We start from the raw sequence: 21,876 nt of genomic DNA on the forward strand, positions 1-21,876 counted from the left end.
GAAGGTTTTTTTAATCATACCTAATGCATCTATTGTTAAAGGGATTGTTTCTTTTTTTTCAGCTCCACATTAAGGTTATCTCTATTTCCAGATCTTTCTATTTTACGAGTTTCTGTTTCTTTTAGAGACACATTGTCATCTGTTGAAATTGATACATTGATTAGAAGGCATTTTATTTTTATCTCTGACAACTATATTCAGTCTATTAGTCTTGATTTCTCTGTGTGTGTTGGCATATCCCAGAGTATGGTTGCTTTGTCATTTATCATTATTAAGGTGGCAAGCTGGCAGAACCATTAACACACCAGGGAAAACGCTTAGCAGCATTTCATCCATCTTTACATCTGAGTTCAAATTTCACCAAATTCCACCTTTCAGGGTCAATTAAATAAGTACCAATTACACACTGGGGTCGATGTGACTTACCCACTCCCCTCAAATTTCAAGCCTTGTGCCTATAGTAGAAAGGATCATCATCATCATCATCATCATATTAACGTTATTATAATTGGTTTGCTGAGCAAATCAAAACTGCTATATAAACTCACAAGAAAAGGGGAATTCTACAAACAAAAGGATAAAAGGTTTAAATATTTACACTTTTAAAACAAGAAATTTCTTTAAGAGAGAGAGAGAAAGAGAGAGAGAGAGAAAGAGAGAGAGAGTGTGTGTGTGTGTGTGTGTGTGTGTGTGTGTGTGTGTGCGTGCGTGCATCTGACATACATCAGCATGTGTGTGACGAAGCAGTGTGACTGTCTGCCCACCTGCATCTGTGTTTTTGTTTATGTGTATGCCTACAGTTTGAAATGGGCTGATAACCAAGTTATAGAGACAGAAGTATTGCTGATTATGACATGACTTAACAGTTACTTGCAACCGAGGTAGCAAAGGGCATCAAACATTAAACAGTTGGTCACTAATGATCAGTTTAGTAAACAAGTGATTCAGAATGATGTTAGTAAATCTCTCCACAAGACATGTAAATTTAATTTTAAAAAACCTGAAAAAACAAGAATTAGATATATTTCACAACATTACTTGCAAGAATTTAGATAAAAAATAAAGTTTATTTTTGTACAGCTAAAGAGGGCACACAGATAATAAAAAAAAAAATAAAAGAAACTTAAATTTAGTTTAAGGAGATAAGGCATAAAACTAAGATTTTAGCTATTTTGGCTCCCTATTTATTTACATAGACCTCCATCAAATATAGAGTAATTATAGAAAATTGCCTTTATTTTTTATCAGATTGTGTATTTTAAAAAACATCATTAATAATAATGGCTGAGGGTAATTTCTTAAATAAAATTGTACTTGTTAAAATAGTTAGAATATATGAAAATTAGGTTTCTATAATTTGAGTTCTGTTTTATTTCCAGTACCTTGCAATAACTTAGAAACCTACTAACAGTTAAAAAATTAATATCACTGATATTATCTTCCATATATAAGTTTTCAACCAATAAGTTATGTTAAGAAAAGACTTTTCATAGCATCAAGACTGGTGCCACTTGGCTGAGGATGAATTTAATTGATTAATGGCAATAAACCAAGATAATGAGTTGTATTTTATCAGATTGATTAATGCTATTTTCAGTGACTGAAAGGGATTTATTGCAACACAGTAGAACTGATTTTCACAACCTTTCTAAAGTTCTCTTTACTTCACATTTTTCTAGAACTTTTAATGCCAAAACTATTTTCCATGAATACCAAACTATAATAACAAGATTTTAAAAGTTTTCTTAAATTAACAAAGCAAGTTTAGAAGGGTCTTTGACCAAAATAAAACTGTCTACAAATTATTAATTATACAAAGAAATATCTTGCAACTGGAATTGATCTGTACAAAGAATGAAACCCATATTAATAAAAATAACATTTAGAAATGTTACAATACTCTAAAGATAGTAATTTCTATTACCATTACAGCTACATAAACTTTCTTTAACCTCTTCTCAGAACTTGTTTTTGTCACATAAATTATAGTTATTGCCAGAAATAGCTACCACTAAAAAGTTTTAACTTAATAAATACATCATCATCATCATCTAACATTCATTTTCCATGTGGATGGGTTGGATAGATGGCATTTGAGCTCCAAAGTCTGATTTAGCATGGTTTCCATGGCTGGATGACCTTCCTAATGCCAACCACTTTACGGAGTGTATTAGGTGCTTTCTTCATGACACTAGCACTAATGAGGTCACTAGTCAAAGAAAAGACCCTTGACTGAGTCTGGTTGTAGTGAAGAGGTACAGGTGACTTTATATCAAATATTGAGAAGTTAAAGTATGACAAGAGTAACAGGCAGAGATATCTTACTATAGAGGAGATACATGGCTTCCCCACCACATTATAGAAGAGCAGGAGTAGCTGGGATGGAAGTGATAAAGTGTCAAAACATGCTCTCAAGATACTAGAAGGGAAGTATTAAAGAGAATACAGAAAAAGAGTCTGGAAGGATTAGTAAGTTCAATAAGAGTACGAGGAGAGATAAGTGGTTATAGATGAGGTCTAAGGTGAATGTAGTGGAGTAAGAGCAGCAGTGTGGTTGGAGGTAAATATCATACGGCGGAGGGGAGGGTAAATGAATAAGAGTGGTTCAGGCAGTGGAAGTGACAGTGGAAAAAGGGGGAGGAGACCAACAGAATATAATAAACCACTAGGTAGATTAGAAAATATGGGGATAGGTGAGTGGGTGGGCAAGAGAGAAATGTACAGTGAAGGAGAGGGATGTCAGATGTCACAGGGGTGGGGAGAAACAAGGGTGGGAGGAGGATGTCAATAGTAGATAAGAGAGGGTGTCAAAGATAAAGTAATGGCAGTCCTAAGAGGGAAGATTTTAAAACAAAGTAGTTCCAGGAAGAGGAGGGCATAACTGACAACATAAAAGGAGAATGAAATATATGCATTTCTGCTCCCATATGATTATAGCAGCTGAATAATGCTGTAGCTATAACTGTGAAGGGATGGGTGCCAGGAAAATGAGCTGGGAAGGGGAGGGTGATAAGGACATACTGGGTGCAGGAGCAGGGCCCAGTGAGTAGATATAAACATAATGCTTTTAGGACCTCACTTTTGTCAAGATGGATGGGTCTTTTCAAACAGTCATCTCAGTCTTTTGCATCTCCTCAGTGAGGTTCAACATCATGAGATCAGTTTTGACTACTATATCCCATTTCTTATGGGGTTTCCCTCTTCCACAAGCTCCACCCATATTTAGCAATCAGCACTTCTTTATACAGCTGTTCTTATCCTTACACATCACATGACCAAACCAATGCAGTTCACTCATGCATGCTACATTTGATTCCTCTTACACCCAATTTTTCTCTTAACACATTTTTGTTTTGTTGTGGATGCACATCGATGCTGTACATCCAGCAGAACATGCTGGTTTCATTCCTTTCAACTCTTTGTATGTCCTCTGTATTCAGAGACCACATCTCCCTACCATGTAGCACTGATATTCATACACAAGTATCATACAGGCTGCTCTTCACTCTGTGAGAAAGACTATTTGTTACTAATGAAGTAATAACTCACTGAACTTTTTCAATCATGTTATTTTAATAACTATGCATTCAGAACATCCTCCTCCACTGCTAATTAGGTCACTTAAATAACAGAAACAACCTACTACCTGTAGGGAGCCTCTTGGACATTTGAGAAAATTTATTTCTCGTTCTTTGTGTTTATTGCACCTGTGCTTCTGCTGCATACAAAATCTACTTTCTCTGTTAACCAACCAGTGATTCCACTGCACTTCTTGTGTATCTATAGCTGGCATTGAGTATACCCTATGGAATTTCTACCAACACTTTTCCTACATATTGAGCCATTTTCCTAATTTGCTCTTTATTAAGTTAACTTTAAGGCCTTTTGATTCCAGGCTTTCCTTTCATACCTAGAATTTATTTTCTAATTCTACTATAGTTTCAGCCTTAAGAACAAGGACATCAACATGTAGCTGTTCCCAAAGGAAACCAGTCTTAAATTCTAGTGTTATGGCCTGGAAGACTATGATAAAAACAAGAGGACTGAGAATCAAAACCTAGTGAGCTATACTTCTACACTAAATTCGTTACTACATTGTTGCTAACTTGCACCTTACAGCTAGTACTCCTATATATTGCTTTTATGGCTTTTATGAGCTACTTGTTCATCTGTTCTTAGCTTCCTCAGGGACTACCAGATCACAAAGCAAGGGACCCTATCAAAGGATTTTCAAGGCTGACAAATGCAAAATACGATTTACATTTAGAAAAATGTTCCTGAAGCCGTCTTACAAGACAGCATCAGTAGTACTTCTCTATGGAACAAAACCAAACTTTTACAAAGAATTTAATACAGTAATTATAATAAACCTGACCAAATTCTTCTTTTCTAAAATTCTTTGCTTATAACTAGGGGTGCACATTATACACGTGTGCACATTATACAAACAAACATAGTAATTCATGGTAACTAACTGGAGACAACTAATAAGAGAAAATATAGGAATAAATTATTTCAAGAAATGACGAGTTTACTTCCCACACATTTCTTACGTAAGTACTTTAAGTTAATTAAAAGATTTCACTCAGGAAGAGGAAAGAGGAAGTCAAGCCTTCAAGAGTATAGTTATTAGTACAAGATATATGATATCCAGAACAGTCAGATAATAAATGATATCAAGGAAATTTACCAATTCACATTTACATTTCAGTTAATTGCCAAAAGAAAACAAAATAGTTGGAACATTTGTAGAAAATAATGTTATAGTTAACTCAGACTTTAAATTCCTATAACTTTAATTCACTAAAAAATTTAATTCTTCTTTTTTAATACATACATATAAGAAAAAAATTCAGATCTTAGGATATTTTGATATAGATGGCAAATTGTGCAAGATATATTAAGAACACATCACATTAGTTCTTTGACAATGCTGGTGATAGAAATATCTAATACTGCTGATAAATCAATGAGGATTTTCATAAATGCCATTGGGGCAAAAATAGTAACATTGTTAATGAGCATGACAGGTGAAGTAGCCAGTCACAACTAATTTGTGTGTGTGTGTGTGTGTGTGTGTGTGTCTACACACACGCATGCACACACACACACAGTTATTAGGCTTTGAAGATCATAAGATATTCTATGGAAAGTAAAAATGCAAAATAAGTCTTAGCACCTGAAGAGTTTATTAAACCATTACAAACTTAAATTTCAAAACAATGCACCTAAAATTCACAAAATATGATCTTTTTATATATATTCCCTTTTGAAACTTACAACTAATAGCTTATAACCCAATATTAACATTATCATCATCATTGCTTTAACATCCACTTTACCATGCTTGCATGAATCAGAGTCCATTGAGGTAGGTTTTCTATAGCAAATGCCCATTGTCACATTTTTCTAAGCAAGATAGTATTTCCCCATGGCCAGATATATTTGCACAGAAGATTGGAAACAAATGACAATGTTTGTATGACACTAATTTTCAACTGTTTTTTTGGTGTCAAGACAAGGAGACAGAAACACACATGCCTGCGCATGCACACACCCATACACCCACACATACACGTGTGTGCACACACACACACACAATGGGCTTCTTTTAGTTTCCATCTACCAAATCCACTCATATGGCTTTCTCAGTCCACATTATAGCAGAAGACACTTGATCAAGGTGCCATTAAGTAGGACTGAACTCAAAACCATGTGGTTGAAAAGCAAACTACTCAACCACACAAAAAGAACTAGCCTGTTGGTGATGGGAATGGTCTTTTCTGTATCAAATTGGTGTTTGTTAAAATTGAGAATCTTAGCAATTAATTCATAGTCTGCTTTTTTAGGGAAATGACAAAAATCTAAATACTACCGGTATATTATACTGTTGAATGGATAGCAATGGAAATAATTGTTATTGTTGGAAAATCAATAAGTTTCATCAATGCCATTAAACTAAAGATAATCGAAATAAATCATGAACAACCTGTGAGACATTCTGAATGGCCTAGCAAAAAATTGCCCTTAGTTTTTCTAGTAGCACAGCCTACTTGATGATGAACCATGTCAAATGCAACCCACTTCACAAAAAACAAAAAGGTTGCCCACACCTGGTTGAAATCATATATCTAGCTCAGTAAACTAGTACATAGTTCAAAATGCTAATTTATGCAAAAATTTGTGAGAACACATTATATTGACAACAACTGAAGAGGAGGCTAATCTCAATCCTTACAAGTAATGAACTGACACTGAAGTAGCTCGTAAAAGCAAAGATGTCACAGATAAGTATATCAACATTTTATTTGGTCACAGAGACTTGAGCACTCTTTGAGCATTCAAGTGGAAATTACTTTATTTCTTTCTTAAACACCTTGAGAAGCATTTGAGGAAGCTTCTGTATGGTTGCATGACCTGCTATAAATAACTTCTATATGTGCCTCATATCACACCTCACCTGTCTTTAAAAATATATGGAATGGTCACAAATGAAGTGCCTTCAAGCAGTTTATAAAGGTAAGAGACTTTTGATTTTTTTTTTTTTAAGTGTAGTAGGCTTTTTTTTTTGGCCTGAACAGCTGCAATGCAGTTACAAGTGAACCACTGAGAGACTTAGAGCTCTATCTCACATTATTCTGTTTTAAATTTATCAATCTAAGTAATTTCAATACACACAATTCTTGGCTCTTGCACTGACCTTATACTGATGCTACTTATGCAGAGCCTAAGTCTTTCACAAACTTTTGTACATTAAGTTTCATCCTCAGATACATTCCTAACCAACATATACACATCCCAAACACTCTTGATCTCTTCCCTACATCCAAACCTAAATTCTTCCAAATCATCACCACCTCTGCACCTATTGGGTCAACCAACCATTGCCTTACGGCTACACATCATAAATCTACATACTATGCTATGACACCCCCATATTCCCTTGATATGCATTCACCCTTGACCCATGAGAAACATCAGTATGCACATGCACACATGCATGCATGTGTGTGCATGCACATACTTGCATATATGTCTTTGTTCAAATTTACATTGTATTAAGCTCAATGATCCAAGAATTCTACAGTCTGTCTTCTGATGTAAAATTAGAAAAACAAAATGGAGAAAAAAAATCCATCCTAAATAGTTTATATGCCATATTGAAGGTAGAGAAGCAGAAAATTTATTAATGGCTCAATGAGACATTTTAAGTGCCTCTAAACAGAAGAAAGCTATGTAAGTAATACTTTAAGAAACCTAAATAAATAACAATACATTAAGTAGTAATTCTTTTTCCCAAACCCTACTGAATTAGAAACAATTTTCTTTCATTCTTTCCACCCTTCTCTATTTTTTTCTTTTTTTTTTATAGTAGATGAGTTGACCTCAATACGAACAGAACAAGACAAATAAATAGACTTCTATATTAAAGTGTAACAAGACATTGAAAAAAAAGGGGGTTATTGGAATCAAGAGTAATGTGATACAAAGTTCTCTTTAGTTAAATTTGTTATTAAACATTCATTTTCATATCTTTTTTTTTTGTATTTTGTACTATGAAATAAGCAATATTATCTCACTTGGACAGCTAAACAAGGGTGGCCAAAAGCAGATCTGCCAGCAGTATGTAGATTAAGTTCATGAACTATCACTTCCTCATGTCCCCAGATAAAATCAGACAAGCAGTGACAGAACAAGTCAGATGGAGAGGGAGAGAGTTGTAGTTGCCTGTCATTGCCACTCACCATGACTGAGCAAAGCAATTGACACTGATAATAGTACTAAAACATCAGAAATCTTTTGACAGTCTGTTCTGTCTTGGTTTCTGACTGAATTTTGTATAGCAAAAGAATATATATTTTTAGTGACCTTGAAAAGACTTAATATTTATTTAGAGTTAAGTAATTGAAAAGAAATTTATATATCACCAGTGGTTATAATATAGTCCCAAGTCTATGATGTAGTCCTGATTGAGCGATGATCAAAGGCTTTCTAGCCATGACCATTCCATCTTTTTTTTCTAGACAGTGTATATAGTTCTATGTTATTTGATGTGCCTTTCTATTTCTATGATGGCTTAAGTGATCTGAATAAGATTTGGCTTCCATATATATAGCAACTCATTCAGGTAAGTCCTTGGTGTGGTTTGTGTGCTGTAATGACCCTGAGCACAAGCTCCTAATGGGGCCTCCCAAGCTCTGTCGAAGATAGAAACCAGACTAATATGGATCACTCCTTGCTAGAAGTACAAAAAAAAAACTGGGTCTGCACTGGGTCAGCAACCCTAACTAGAAAGAAAGAAAAGTTACAGAAGATTTGATGACAATTCAAAATCTACATGACCTGGGAGAGGAAAAGACAGCCCGAAGTTGAGAACAGTGGAGAAAAGTTGTTGATGGTCTATGCTTTTTGGGGAGCAAAGGAAAGAAATGTGTATTGGTTTACCAAGACTGAGTTCAGAGTATGATGTTTGCATATCTGTTATACATGAAACAAAAATAGACACTAGACTAGTGAAAGCAATTTCAATGATTATGCTCTCTTCCACTACAAATTTAATACAATTCATAGCAAAAACTTCAGATGTCTTGAGTTGATCAATAACTGTTTAAAACATCCCCTAAGCTATAAAGTCAGTGAGTAGTGTGGTGGTTGAATACTGAATTGGAGAGAAATATGTGTAGGTTGCTAAAGTTTAGGTTAAGTTTTGTTCAAACTTTGAAGGGGTTCACAAGAAAATGATGGGTTTGTAATGCTGCTTCAGTTAGGTTTTAAAATTGTGATTTTATTCCCCAATTACTCCAACACTGATGTCTTTCCTTTGCGAGCTTTACTAACCAACAGGTATGTGCTACAATTTCCTTTTCTATAGTTTACTCCGAAGCATATGCCTACATAGAAGATACCATTCTTCACTCCTCCCTATCCTTATGCAAAAATACATCAATTATGCATAAACTCATACCAAACTTCCATTACTGCTTTGAAGCTGGATATGCTAAATCAGAATCTGTTACCACCACAATCTCTATCTTTCATAGTAACATCTCCAAACTACTGACAAAACTGCTTTCCAAAAGTTTTACTTCGAAGTCAAGAACAATTTCAGCTCTGAATACTCGCTGACCCTCAACAATATACAAATGTGGTCCATATTAGAACACTTTAGACCCTATCCAAAACCGGCCATCCAACTGATCAGCAAACTTTCATTGACCAACATGCTACAATCACTTGCCCATCTATACTCTATAGCCTTTCTTCTATTATTACTACTACAGTTTGTATTCTTTTGTACTGTTAAGCTGTACCACACCATCCAAGCCTATTCCAATGTAGTGATAGCCTTCACTTATCACACCCTAAAAAGAAAACAAAGGACATATTAGGGAATGCAATCCTAGATACACTAAGCCTGAAGAAAGAATTATCATGGCTGGAACGCCTTTGATCATAAATCGTAGCAGGACTAAGCAACATGTTTGCTTCTCATTACTGTTACAGTGTCTCACTTCCCAAATCCCAGATGAAACACTTCACTCAACCATTCCTCCCTAAGATTGCAACCCTCTGGAGCTAATTTCTTTGCAGATACATACATAGAAGTTTAAACTAAGTATGAACCACATTGATCTGACTTATCAGAGAAATCTTGCAATGTTTAAAATTACATCCCAAGATGTAATTTTTATTAATACTGCTGTCTTTTCCCAATGAAGAATGTAATACTTAACAAAGACTAGAGATTAATGATATCTGAATAAGAGCTACAGGAACCCAGACATGAGACAATCTGAAGAAAGGTGGCATGGAAACTGAAAGATGAGGGGTACAAGATAACATATTGCAAGAAGGAAGAGGATTTAGGAACCTACAATACAGAAAACAACTGGAAGTATCTACAAAAGAACCTATTGCAAGCCACAGGTTAGATCTGTGTAAGGAACAAAATTACAGTCAGACAGAAGGTAACAAAGTATTGGAATGATACAATAGGCAGAAAAATAAAAACTTAGGCAAAGAATTAGAAAGAATAGAAAGGGAGAGTAAGGAATGATATCATATAACTAAAGCAGAATGATATCAGGTAACCAGATGTCAGACATAATTATGAGAGAAGGGAAAAGTCAGAGGTTTACAAATGTTCTATGATGTAAGAATCAAAAGTGTGAGCCATTCTGAATTTCAAAGCAATCTGTCAGTATGAATCAGGATGTTGTAGGTGAAAAGCACGTGCATAATGAGTGGTACAATGGAATGTTACAAAGAAGGCACAGAAATGCTACTATGAGAGGTTGCAGAATGAGGATAGTTCATGGGAAAAACTGTCCCAATGACCTGGAGAAGGGCTTTGACAGAGTACTATGCTATTTTGCCAAGTAGTTACTAAAAGAGACAAAGTATAGATGACATAAAAGTAATGTACAGAGAGTTGACAGTAGGCTGGGAGTTATGCTCAAGTTCAGTGGGAAATTTAGTTTGCAGGTAGATGTCTGTTAAAACTCAGTTCTCAGCACTCTCCTGGTTTTATGGTTTTCCAGCCATGACAGAGGAATTTAAGACTAGCTGCCTCTAGAACATCTGTATGTTGATGACTTAGTTCTCAGGGCTGAATTTGTTGAAGAATTACAAAAGTAATTCCAAACATGAAAATAAAGCCAAAAATTGAAAGTTCTTAAAATAAACATGCAAAGACAAAAGTTAATTCATCAAGAAAGAAAACAGGGGTCTACTGCCAACTGGAATGCTCAATATGCAGGAAAAGAGTAGCTAGGAATTCTATAGTGCACTGAATGTAAACTATGAATACACAAGAAGTGTAATGGAATTATAAAGAGGCTGACAGAAGACCTCAAATGTAGCAGATTGTTCAAGAGTCATCATCATCATCGTTTAACGTCTGCTTTCCATGCTAGCATGGGTTGGACAATTTGACTGAGGACTGGTGAACCAGATGGCTACACCAGGCTCCAATCTGATTTGGCAAAGTTTCTACAGCTGGATGCCCTTCCTAACGCCAACCACTCCGAGAGTGTAGTGGGTGCTTTTACGTGCCACCAGCACGAAGGCCAGTCAAGAGGTACTGGCAACGACCACGCTCAAAATGGTGTATTTTACATGCCACCTGCACAGGAGCTAGTCCAGCGGTACTGGCAATGAACTTGCTCGGATGTCTTTTCACGTGCCAGGAGGGCGATGTTGGTAACGATCACGCTCAAATGGGTGCTATTTACGTGCCCCCAGCATAGAAGCCAGACAGCTGGTGCTCTGGCAACGATCATGCTCCGACGGTGCTCTTAATGATCTACTGGTACAGGTGCCAACATGATTTCACTTTCGCTTGCCCCAACAGGTCTTCGCAAGCCGAGTCGATAATAGTAAAACAGTAAGAAAACATGAAATAGTTGCAAATGCTCAGAGGGCTACCAAAAACAAGTTGATAGCTTCTGTTAAACAGGGGACCTTACTAACAATAGAGAAGAATGTTCCAAAATAAAAATGGTGAGGAAAGTCTTGCTAGCAAAAAAGGGAATTCTTCCTCCAAATGTAAGGCAGATTGTATGATTGTAAGAAATGTGATACTGCATGACTGTGAAGTGAGGACAATGAATGTGGAGGATGGATGAAAGCTGGAAAGAAATGAGGCAAGCATGCTCCAATGCTTTAATGTTACTATGCTTGAAAGACAGAGCACAAATAAGCTGAGAGGAAAACTCAGTATGACCATGTGATGGGTATGAAGGATGTTGGATAAAAGATTTGTTAAGTAATTCAACTAGATGGAACCTGCAGAAGAGGTTCCTTCTATTTGAAATGCTATGTAAAATATGACAAGTGATAAATATTGATTAAAAGATTAGAAAAAAAACATACAATTTCCATTCTTAAAATTAACAAATGTAAATAAAATCCTTCAGAACTTTACTCTTTATAACATAAAACCATGTTCCTTTTTAGTAAAGTTAATACATCCTTTTAGAAGTTTAAACTAGTTTTATACTAGTAAAATCAATTTTCAAAATTAGCTTGCATTTAAAATAATCATTTCTTTTAATAAAACCGTATCTCATTTCTATTCATCGATTCATCCAAATATACTATCTGATATTTTGTACCTCAATACAAAACAATATAAAAATAATACTGTTTCATGTATGGCACCATTGTTAAAAAAAGACAAACAGCTTCAAAAAGAACTTAAATGGAGTAACATAGAAATGGAAGATGAAGCAGAGAGAAAAAAAAGTTTCACAATGAAACTGATGGAGTGCTGATTCTGGTTATTCATGAATATAATTTTTTTTCTTGGCTACAATCTCATGTTTGATGACAGAAGTAGTTAAACCATCACAAATAAAATACAGATGCAATATATGAGATGAATCGGTATTTAGAAACTGGAAGGTAACTATTAGATGGAACACTTTGATGACAAGAGTATGCAGACTTCTAGATGATAATTTTTGTGCAATTTATATATTTGGATTTCCTTGGAACATGCCAAAGAATACAACTCCATTAATTAGAAGGAAACTTTTGTCAAAAGAATAAAATAACAACTCCACTAGTGTATTGAGTCACATCACGTGGCACTGCACCACAGTAGTACAGGATTACATTGTACAGGTTCAGTAAGATATATAAATATATATATACACACACACTTATTTGCCAGGTAACAAAGCAACCAATGGTTTCGTGTGAAGAGGTCTTCCCAATTGTGCAAACACGCCACATGGAAGTGTTGGCACGCGTCTCCATTTTGTATGTATGTGTGTATGTATCATCATCATTTGATGTCTGCCTTCTATGCTGGCATGGGTTGGACAGTTTGACAAGAGATGGCTAAGCAGAAGACTGCACCAGGCTTCAGTATCTGTTGTGGCATGGTTTTTATGGCTGGACACCCTTCCTAACATCAACTACCCCACAGGGTGAACTGAGTACTTTTTACATGGCACCAGCACATATATATATATATATATATTTTACATATACACACACACACAAATCACTCCCTTAACTACCTTCTTCCTATCAAGCGGGCTTCAACAATGCTCATACAATCCTTTAGCCAATATAATATGTATAATTTACAATTAACAAAAGCATTATTTGAACTTAGGTTAGAGTGGAACTAAATAACACTGATGATGTGATCATTATAGCTGCAAACCTTGAAAAATTATTACAATCGTTAGACAATATTGCAAATCAATGAAAGGATCTGGATTTGTATCTTTGAGCAGAAAGGTACAATTTACATTATGCAAAACCAAATACATAGACGAAAGAACTAACAAGCACAGATGAGTCTCAAATATTGATACATTTTAACAAATACACATATAAATATCACATTAAGAAAACTTTGAGGAATTGTAGGACACTCCAGCATTTTTGCAAGTTATGCACAAATGTTTTCAAAGTCAATATAATAACTAATTAACAAAAGATATCAAATGGAACTGGTTAATTAAATGTTTAGAAAATACTGTTTAACAAATCAAATAATTGGTATCTGATGTGTTGCTCAATCACAATAATTTCCCACCATGGAATCATTGTTACTACAAATATTCCAAATTACAGCATTGGTACTATTGTGACATACCACTTCAAAATCAGAACCAATCCAGCCTAAACACACAATTCCATTGCGACAGCAGCACCAAAGGAATGCTGACTGCTTTGAAATATTCATATAATAAGGTTTGGATTTCAATGATAGATACCTTTAAACTCCACTTATTCTGGACTAAGTAGAAGAAAGATATTATAACAAAGTGTTATATACAATCTCTCCACACCAGAATTACCTAACTATAACCTGAACCAGCCATACAATAGTAATACCATACCAAAGTTGATGATCTGCATCCTACCAAGTAGACTATCATCAACAATCTACTAACACAACTATCAGGTGAACTGTTATATCTATAGATGCTATATTTCTACTTAGGACGAAGTAGAACATTCATTTTAGTTTTTAAGTAAACTAATTGAGGCTAAACTAAATCTTGCCTTTAAAGAGGATGACCAATTTTCTTCATGTAGTTTTAGCTAAGGTGTGACTGTAATGTTTCCAAACAAATTCATCTAGGAACTTTGTAAATGAACAACTTGTGAAGAAAGCATACTAGATTCAAACAGAGTGAGCAAAATCTCTGAATTGTGGTATTTGGAGGCACAATCTGTTGGAATGTAGTTACACATGATTTTATATCTTACTTTTCTCAAATTTGTTTAGAATAAGTATAGTATCTAACACCTGGCTTAGACTATACAAGCACGGAGATAAAAAAGATGAAATTTCATATATTTGAGGCCCGGATATTAATAATATTGATTTCTTACATTCAAAAATTCCAGTTTATGAAATACAAGAAACAAGAATGTGTGAAGTTCATACTTTTTCTCAAAAGTGTCAGCAACAAAACTAAAACAAAATGGCTACTATCATGAATCAAAACTGGGTTAGAATTAGTTTTCTTGGAATTTATCTGTAATCTACAGTACTTGCCAAAAACAAGCATCTGTAATCTACAGTGCTATCCCAGATGTTAATGATATTGGAAATAATGCTGATAAGTAAAAGATACTTACTTTTGTTGTGGAATGGTAGGTATGGACACTACAGGTAGAGCATTTCTTTTCTCAGCTAAAATCTTCCGAGCTTTTCTCATTTTAATACGCGATTTAGCTTTCGCATGCTTGGCAGTAGGTGATTTTTCATCGTTTTCATCACTTAACATAGGTGTACATTCCGAGTCGGCAGGTGTATGCACGTCACAATAAGATGTCTTGCGCACCCCAAGCGCAGCAGTGTTTACTACATCACGTACAGGTTCAATTTTCATATATAAGCCTGCTTGTTGGGCACAAGTCACATGGAAGGCAGTATAACAATTAGTTTTATGACACTGAATGCATGCCCCTGTTCCGCGCTGTCGGCAAATGTAACAAGTAAGTTTCCATCTGGCAGGTGGAATATGGTCTATACTATCTATAGGTTCTAAGAATACAGTATTAGCAAATCCAACTTCAGGTATCCAGAGAGCACATACAACATGAGCCCACCTACCATCATCAGTTTGTTTGAAAGCACCACCCTTGTTTGGACAGAGACAGCAATCTACTGCTCTAGAAGGTGATTGAAGACAACGCCTGCAGAGCCACTGGCCCTCAGGAATATACGGTACACCATAACATTCCTGGTGAACAGCAAGGTTACACATATCACAAAACAAAATGTAATTACTGTTCTGGCACTCCCCATCCATACAAATTGAACAGACAGCGTCTTCATCAATAGACGGATTGTTATCCTTCCCAGAACTCTGACTCTGAAAGAAAGCTTCTTTCTCAAATCGATCCATCAAAATTTCAAATACTTCTTGAGTAATTATCTGAAGACTATCATTCCGTCTTTTCTCATTAATAATTTCTAGCCAAGCATGATCCTAAAATGTCAAAAAAAAAAAAAAAATTCAGAAAATGGATGCTAATATAAAACAACTTCATTTCATTTCAAGTTTAAAAGAAACAAACAAGAAAAAACAATAAAAAAATATTAAAAATTATATTTCAAGATGAAACTTACATCCAGAATAAACAATGAAGAGAGTATAAATGAAGCAGTTAGGGTCATACTCTGATTCCACTAGTGATAGTTTAAGGTTCAACAACTGGATCCTTTTGTTGCAATTAATGGCTAAAATAGTTTTTAACTTTCAAGGTACTACAAACATCACTTGCAAGCAAGTATGGCTTGGTAAGCATGTACAATTAGCCTTTGCTAATTGTTGTAGATGCAAACAAACACAGACATCCTTTCAGCTTTCCAACTCATGATGCAGTGATACACTAGGATATAACAGCTGAATGGAGAGAGGGCTGCATTAGCACTAGGCTGGTACTTTTTATTGGTCCTGAAAGGACAAAAAATAATGTGGGTCTCAGTGGGATGTAAACTTAGAGCACAGAGAGATGGAACAAATGTTGCAACATATTCCATCTGACACTCTAATGACTCTGCCAACAGACCAACTTAAACTTTCGACCAAAACAAATTTTTATATCCTTGTATTGGATATATAATATAACAAAGCAAGGTGGGGGGAAGAAAGTATTTACATGATGCACTACTATTACTATTACATGAGACTCAAAGCTTTATATCAATGGCTCACAATGAACTGCTTACCAACTCGAACTCCTGATGACTTGACAGAAATGTCTCAGCCCCCTTTAAGTCATATGGGGATGGTCAGGATCCTTTCACATCTCCCCTTTTTAGAATCAGTCTCCCCTATCTTCTCTTTTGAGAATTGAACTCCGCTCTGAGTTTTAATAACTCTTACACTTAGGGTTCAATTATAGTGTTTCTGTTCTTTTCCATTTTCTGGTACCAGAACATATAGTCACAAACTGTTTGGATATTGGTACCTCAAACGTGTTGTACAATACTTCCATGGGGATTTCATTTCTCATGACTGTTTATTCCGTGAATCTTTTGTTAAACATTTTTTCCTTTTACCAGGAAAAGCATTCTTCCAGTTTGTTTAATAATTACACCATCCTCCCAGCTTTCTTTACCATATCTATAGGTTTAAAAAAAAACTTTGTCACTTAACTTGAAGAATTTTGAAGAATTTTTGTTATTCACATTTTTTTTATTTTCACTCAGTATTAGCTTGTCAAAGATAGATCTGACCTTTCTTCAGATCAGGTGTTACTTGGTACACTCTAAGAAATTATTGAGGTGCAATATCGTCCATAACTTTACGGTTCGCTTTTATCAATGCTCTCTTGAAAATGTCAACAAAATGCTCTGCTTGTCTATTTGACCTATGATGATACAGCACAGTGGTCACATGTTCAATAACAAACATTTTACAAAATTTTCTGAACTCGTCAAACATAAATTGAGTTCCATTATCAGATACAATAGTATCCAGAATACCATATCTGATGAACAATTTGTGTAAAAAACTTATTGCAGCTGCAGTTGTTGGCTTTTTGCATTTATGCACTTTCAGTCACTTTGAAAAACTGTCTACTACAACAAGGTAATATGAACTCTTAAGTGGACCTGCATAAGCAACATGCAGTCTGGCATATGGAACATGTTTTTGGCCATGGTTGCCATTTAGTGGTAGGCGCTTTTGCAGCTAAGGCACACCCTCTGTATGCTTTCACTGATTCTTCAATGTCACAGTCCATTGTTGGCCAACTTCTCATTAATGATTTCATTCTTGGAATCCTTGGGTGACCAATGTGAAATTTCTTTAGTAATTGCTTCTGTAGTGTGGCTGGCACTACAACTCTTTGTGCAATTATCAATCCATTGTCACTCAGTGAGAAATGGTTCACATTTGTGTTGCACATATTTTTATCACTTGTAGCCTTCAGTATTTTTTTTTTTCATTTTTATAATGAAATTATTGTTTTCCAATTTTAATTTTGTCATGTAAAGTAACCTACAGTTCAAGAATGACGATACACAAAACATTTTCAATTTCATTTTTCACTCACAAAGCAGCAATCATGATATCTTCAAATGGTTCCGCATTTTTTAAAATCAGTCTTGATGGACAATCCACACAACCTAAATTCATGAAATCATAGCAACCTATTAACAGTATGGATAGGAATTCCTTTCTTTGACCCAAATATTGTTAATAATGGATGATCTGTCTGTAGACAAAAACTTTTACCATACAAAAGCCTGCGAAAATTTTTTCACGGTAAAAATAATCACTAGAGCTTTTTTCGATTTGACTGTAATTTCTCTCTGTTGATATCAGAATATGAAGCATGAATCACCACCTTCATGCTACCATCTTTATGTAGCATCACAGCTCCTATACTGTATTCAGAAGCATCTGAAGCTATAAAAATCTCTACTGCAGGATCGAAGTGTGCTAATGATAAATCAGATGTTAGTATTTTTTAATTTCATCAAACGCCTTTTGGCAATTTTCTGACCAACTCCATTTCATATCTTTTTCAGCAGATTATTCAAAGAAACTCTCACCTTACGCATATGTGGAATATAATTTTGGTAACAATTTGCCAATCCTAAAAATGCTTGTATAGTCATTATATTTGTCAGAGGAGGCATATTTTTAATTCTTTTGATACCAACCGAGCCATAGCCGGGTGAAAAATTTTTTCGGTCAAATGACCAACCCAGCCCAGGAAACCTATTGTTATTTAAATGTGAATTTCAGCAGAAATTTCATTAGTACATTTGTGAAAACACATGATTTCACTTTGTAAATAATTGAGTTATAATATCCGACATTGTTTGACATGATATCTGAACTCTGTGAATTTTGGGAGATCTTTTTCCACATTTTTTCAACTTTTAAGATGGATAGGAGTTTCATGCTATCAAACAGTGATTCCGAATTTGAGGGATTTTCAGTGGAAGATATGGAGCAAAAGTATGAGTGAACTACAAAAGCATGTGGTGTATGAGAATGAATCGGATATTTCTGTATTTGAAACTGAAAGCAGCAATTCTGAAGGAACTGAAAGCAGCAATAGCGACAGCGAGGACAATTTTACACCTGAATGGAGTAAGAAGTTAAAAAATACTTAAACAATTTTTCTGAGGAGACTGGATTTACTTATAGTCTTCGTCAGGAAGTGGTTAAACTTTTTTTTATAATTTTTTACATTAAGTTTGTTAGAAGCCAGCACTGCAGAAACAAATCGTTATGCAAAATGTAAATAAACTGGAAAAAAAGATAGTTTGTGGTTTCCCATAAGCGTAGAAGAAATATGGGCATTTTTTTGCCATAAATATTATTGTAGGTATAAGACAATTACCCAGAATTGCAAATTACTAGAGCAATCAGGAACCTTTTGACGATCGGTACGTTTCTAGTGTTATGTCAAGGACACGATTTATGAAATTGAACCAGTATTTACATGTGAGAGACACTAGCAGTACTCCAGTACGTGGAGAACCAAACTTTGATCCCTTATTTAAAATAAGACTCCTCATCGACTGCATTCAAAATGCATATAAAACACTTTACAACCTGGATAGATACCTATCCGTCAATGAGGGCATGGTGGGGGATAAAGGAAGGGTACACTTCCAACAATATATGCCAGGAAAGCCCACGAAATAGGGGATCAAAGTTTGGAAAATTTGTGATGCAAATACTGGGTACTACTGTGGGTTTAGTTTTTATACTGGGAAAAGAGGCAATAATGTTAGTATGTCTACATCAACAAAGAAAAACTTCCAGTGGGCAACCAGTTGAAACTTCTTTCCAATGTGCATTCTACAAGGATACAGTATGTAGAGTGGGATGTTTTACAAATTTCCATGACAGTAATATTGTGTGAATATTGTATACATGTATGATTAGATTGTATAAATATTTTTCAAATTTACTTCATTTTTACTTTTACCTGTAATTTTAATTTGCCTGTAAGGTGAGTGACAAGTTTTGATTTAATTTCTTCTATTGTAAATCTTTATTATATATATTCTTGTGTATTCATGTATATGTGTAAGTTTATTTCATTTAGTTGATGTATTTAATTTTCTAGTTTTTATCAAAAACAAATTCCAGTATTTCATTTTTATTTTACCTTTACCTGTTCTTATGTGCATTAAATTCAACTGATAATCTAGTAATGTACACAATTTTCCTATGTTATAATTTTGCTGCATAGCTCATTGAATATTAACTGATGGCTCATTTTCTATGATGTTTAAGCAAAATATAAATATTTTTATATTTTTCTGTATTTACCTGTAATGAGAGTCACTTTGAGACAAAAGTTATGCAATAGAATTGATTAAGAATCCTTTCTTCAATTATGTTCCAAATATCACATTAATATGTTGATAAGTAAAAAAGTTACTGTTGTTTAATGAAACTAGTCTAAATTCATAATTATTTTAGAATCTAATTGAAACTCATGAGGGGTGTATTTGGGTTAGAAATACAGTAACGAAAGATGTAATTGTGTTTGGCCATGACAGGTCTATTCAACGTCCATTTCTGTCAATGATTTGTCCTAAATATCTTATTTTTGGTACAAAAAATTCACACTTTTCACTCAAAGTAAAGCCGTAATCCCTAACTTTTTCAAATACATTTTTACATTCTCTGTGTGTTGATCCCTAAATTCACTTTTAATGAGTATATCATCCAGATATGGACTTGCAAATTCACAGTCTGCTAACATTGCATCCATAATCTGTTGAAAAATCACTGCTGCGACTTTTAAGCCAAATGGTAACCTGTTGTATTTATACAGTTCTTTATGTGTGTTAATTCTAGGTATGCATCAGAGAGATCTAATTTAGAAAACATCTTGCCACCATTTAATTTCGCAAAAATATCCTCCGGAGTAGATAGCGAATGTTTTAAGACATTCATTTAAGCCAGTGGAAAAAGCAGCACACATACTGATTTTATTATTCTTTTTCTTAACGTAAACAGTTGGTGATGCTCATTGACTATATTCCAATTCTTGGATAACTCCAATTTTTTCTAGTCTCTCTAAGTTTATCTGTCCTAATACTGCAAACAGTACAGTTCATTTTTGTTTAAATACTTGTATGGCGTTTTCTTTCTTTTTTTTTTTTTTGAAACCATGCCTTTGTTTTGGTACACAGACCTAATTTATTAGACAGAACTTCAGGAAAAATATTAAAAAATTTTCATTTTTCAATTCATCTAACGACTTATTTGTACTGGAGGAAAAACCATTCATATTTTTACAGAAAAGATTTATGGAGAAGTCCCATAAGTTAAATAATTCCATCCAGTCCATACCAAATAAATTTGTGGTATTATATAACACAAAAACTTCAGCTTTTTAGGTTTTTTCACGAAATGTTATGTTACTTATAAATATATTATTCTTTTTTTTCCCCAGAAACACCATGGGCAATTTTTGAAGTTGAGGTCTCCCACTTTTTTTTCCAGATATCTGTGTTAATTATTGAGATGTCACTGCCTGTATCCAATTTTAACTTGATGTCTGTGCTATTAATTTTTACATATGCAAATTTCTTTTGAGGCTCATTTCTATTTTTTATCACCAATAACCCATTTACATGATTTTTTCTGTTGAACCATTTTTTATGTTTTGTCCTACAGTGCAACTTTTTATGGCCTATTTTACCACACTTGAAGCATTTCATATTTTTAAATAGACAGTTATTTTTAAATAGACAGTTATTTTTAAATAGACAGTTATTTTTAAAATGTACACCACTGCACCCATAACATGGATTCGGTCTTAACATTTTTTTCTCTTGTTTCTTATTCATTACCAGTCAACATGCTTGAACCTGAGAGCAATCTTTCTCTTCAATTTTATTTGTGCCATATCTTAGATTAATAATCCTCTGACATTCTTCTGCTACTGCCAGCAGAGTTAAATTTTGATAATATCCGGGAACATATATTTGCATCTTTGCTTGCAGTAACACCTTGAACATAAATTAAACACTTGAACATGTCTGAGGGCAACTCATTCAATCTGAATTTCTCACACTCTCTGTTAACCACTCCAGTAGATGACAAAATCTTCATCAGCTTTTTTGACCAAATTTAAACATTGCCTGCGAGTATTGGTTAAGCCAATCTGGTTGAGTATCAGATCTAACTATTGGTGCTATACAATAGTGCTTTGAGCATGCAGACCAGATATATGTTTATATCCTAGCAGTTTAGGTTTCACAGAACTAGGCTTGCTTCATAAGAAAAGGACTGGTATAAACATTCACTGAATGTCCCATCACTGTTGGTAAGGACGATGTTACATTTACATCCATGTATACATGTACAGTGTTTGAATACATAGGAATACTATGTACAATGTTTATAA

At 34.5% G+C, this 21,876-nt stretch overlaps 1 protein-coding gene across 1 annotated transcript in view; it reads right to left on the reverse strand.

Annotated features, from left to right (window-relative positions):
- The window catches only part of LOC106883885 (peregrin), a 103,887-nt gene that overhangs the window by 65,746 nt on the left and 16,265 nt on the right, over window positions 1–21,876 (reverse strand). The window contains exon 3 of the mRNA XM_014935024.3: window positions 14,611–15,467. Within this exon, the coding sequence (XP_014790510.1) occupies window positions 14,611–15,467 (857 nt within the window). The remainder of the gene's footprint in view (window positions 1–14,610; window positions 15,468–21,876) is intronic.

Source organism: Octopus bimaculoides, chromosome 1 (assembly GCF_046866305.1).
Source record: "Octopus bimaculoides isolate indiv1 chromosome 1, ASM4686630v1, whole genome shotgun sequence".
Lineage (NCBI taxonomy): Eukaryota > Metazoa > Mollusca > Cephalopoda > Octopoda > Octopodidae > Octopus > Octopus bimaculoides.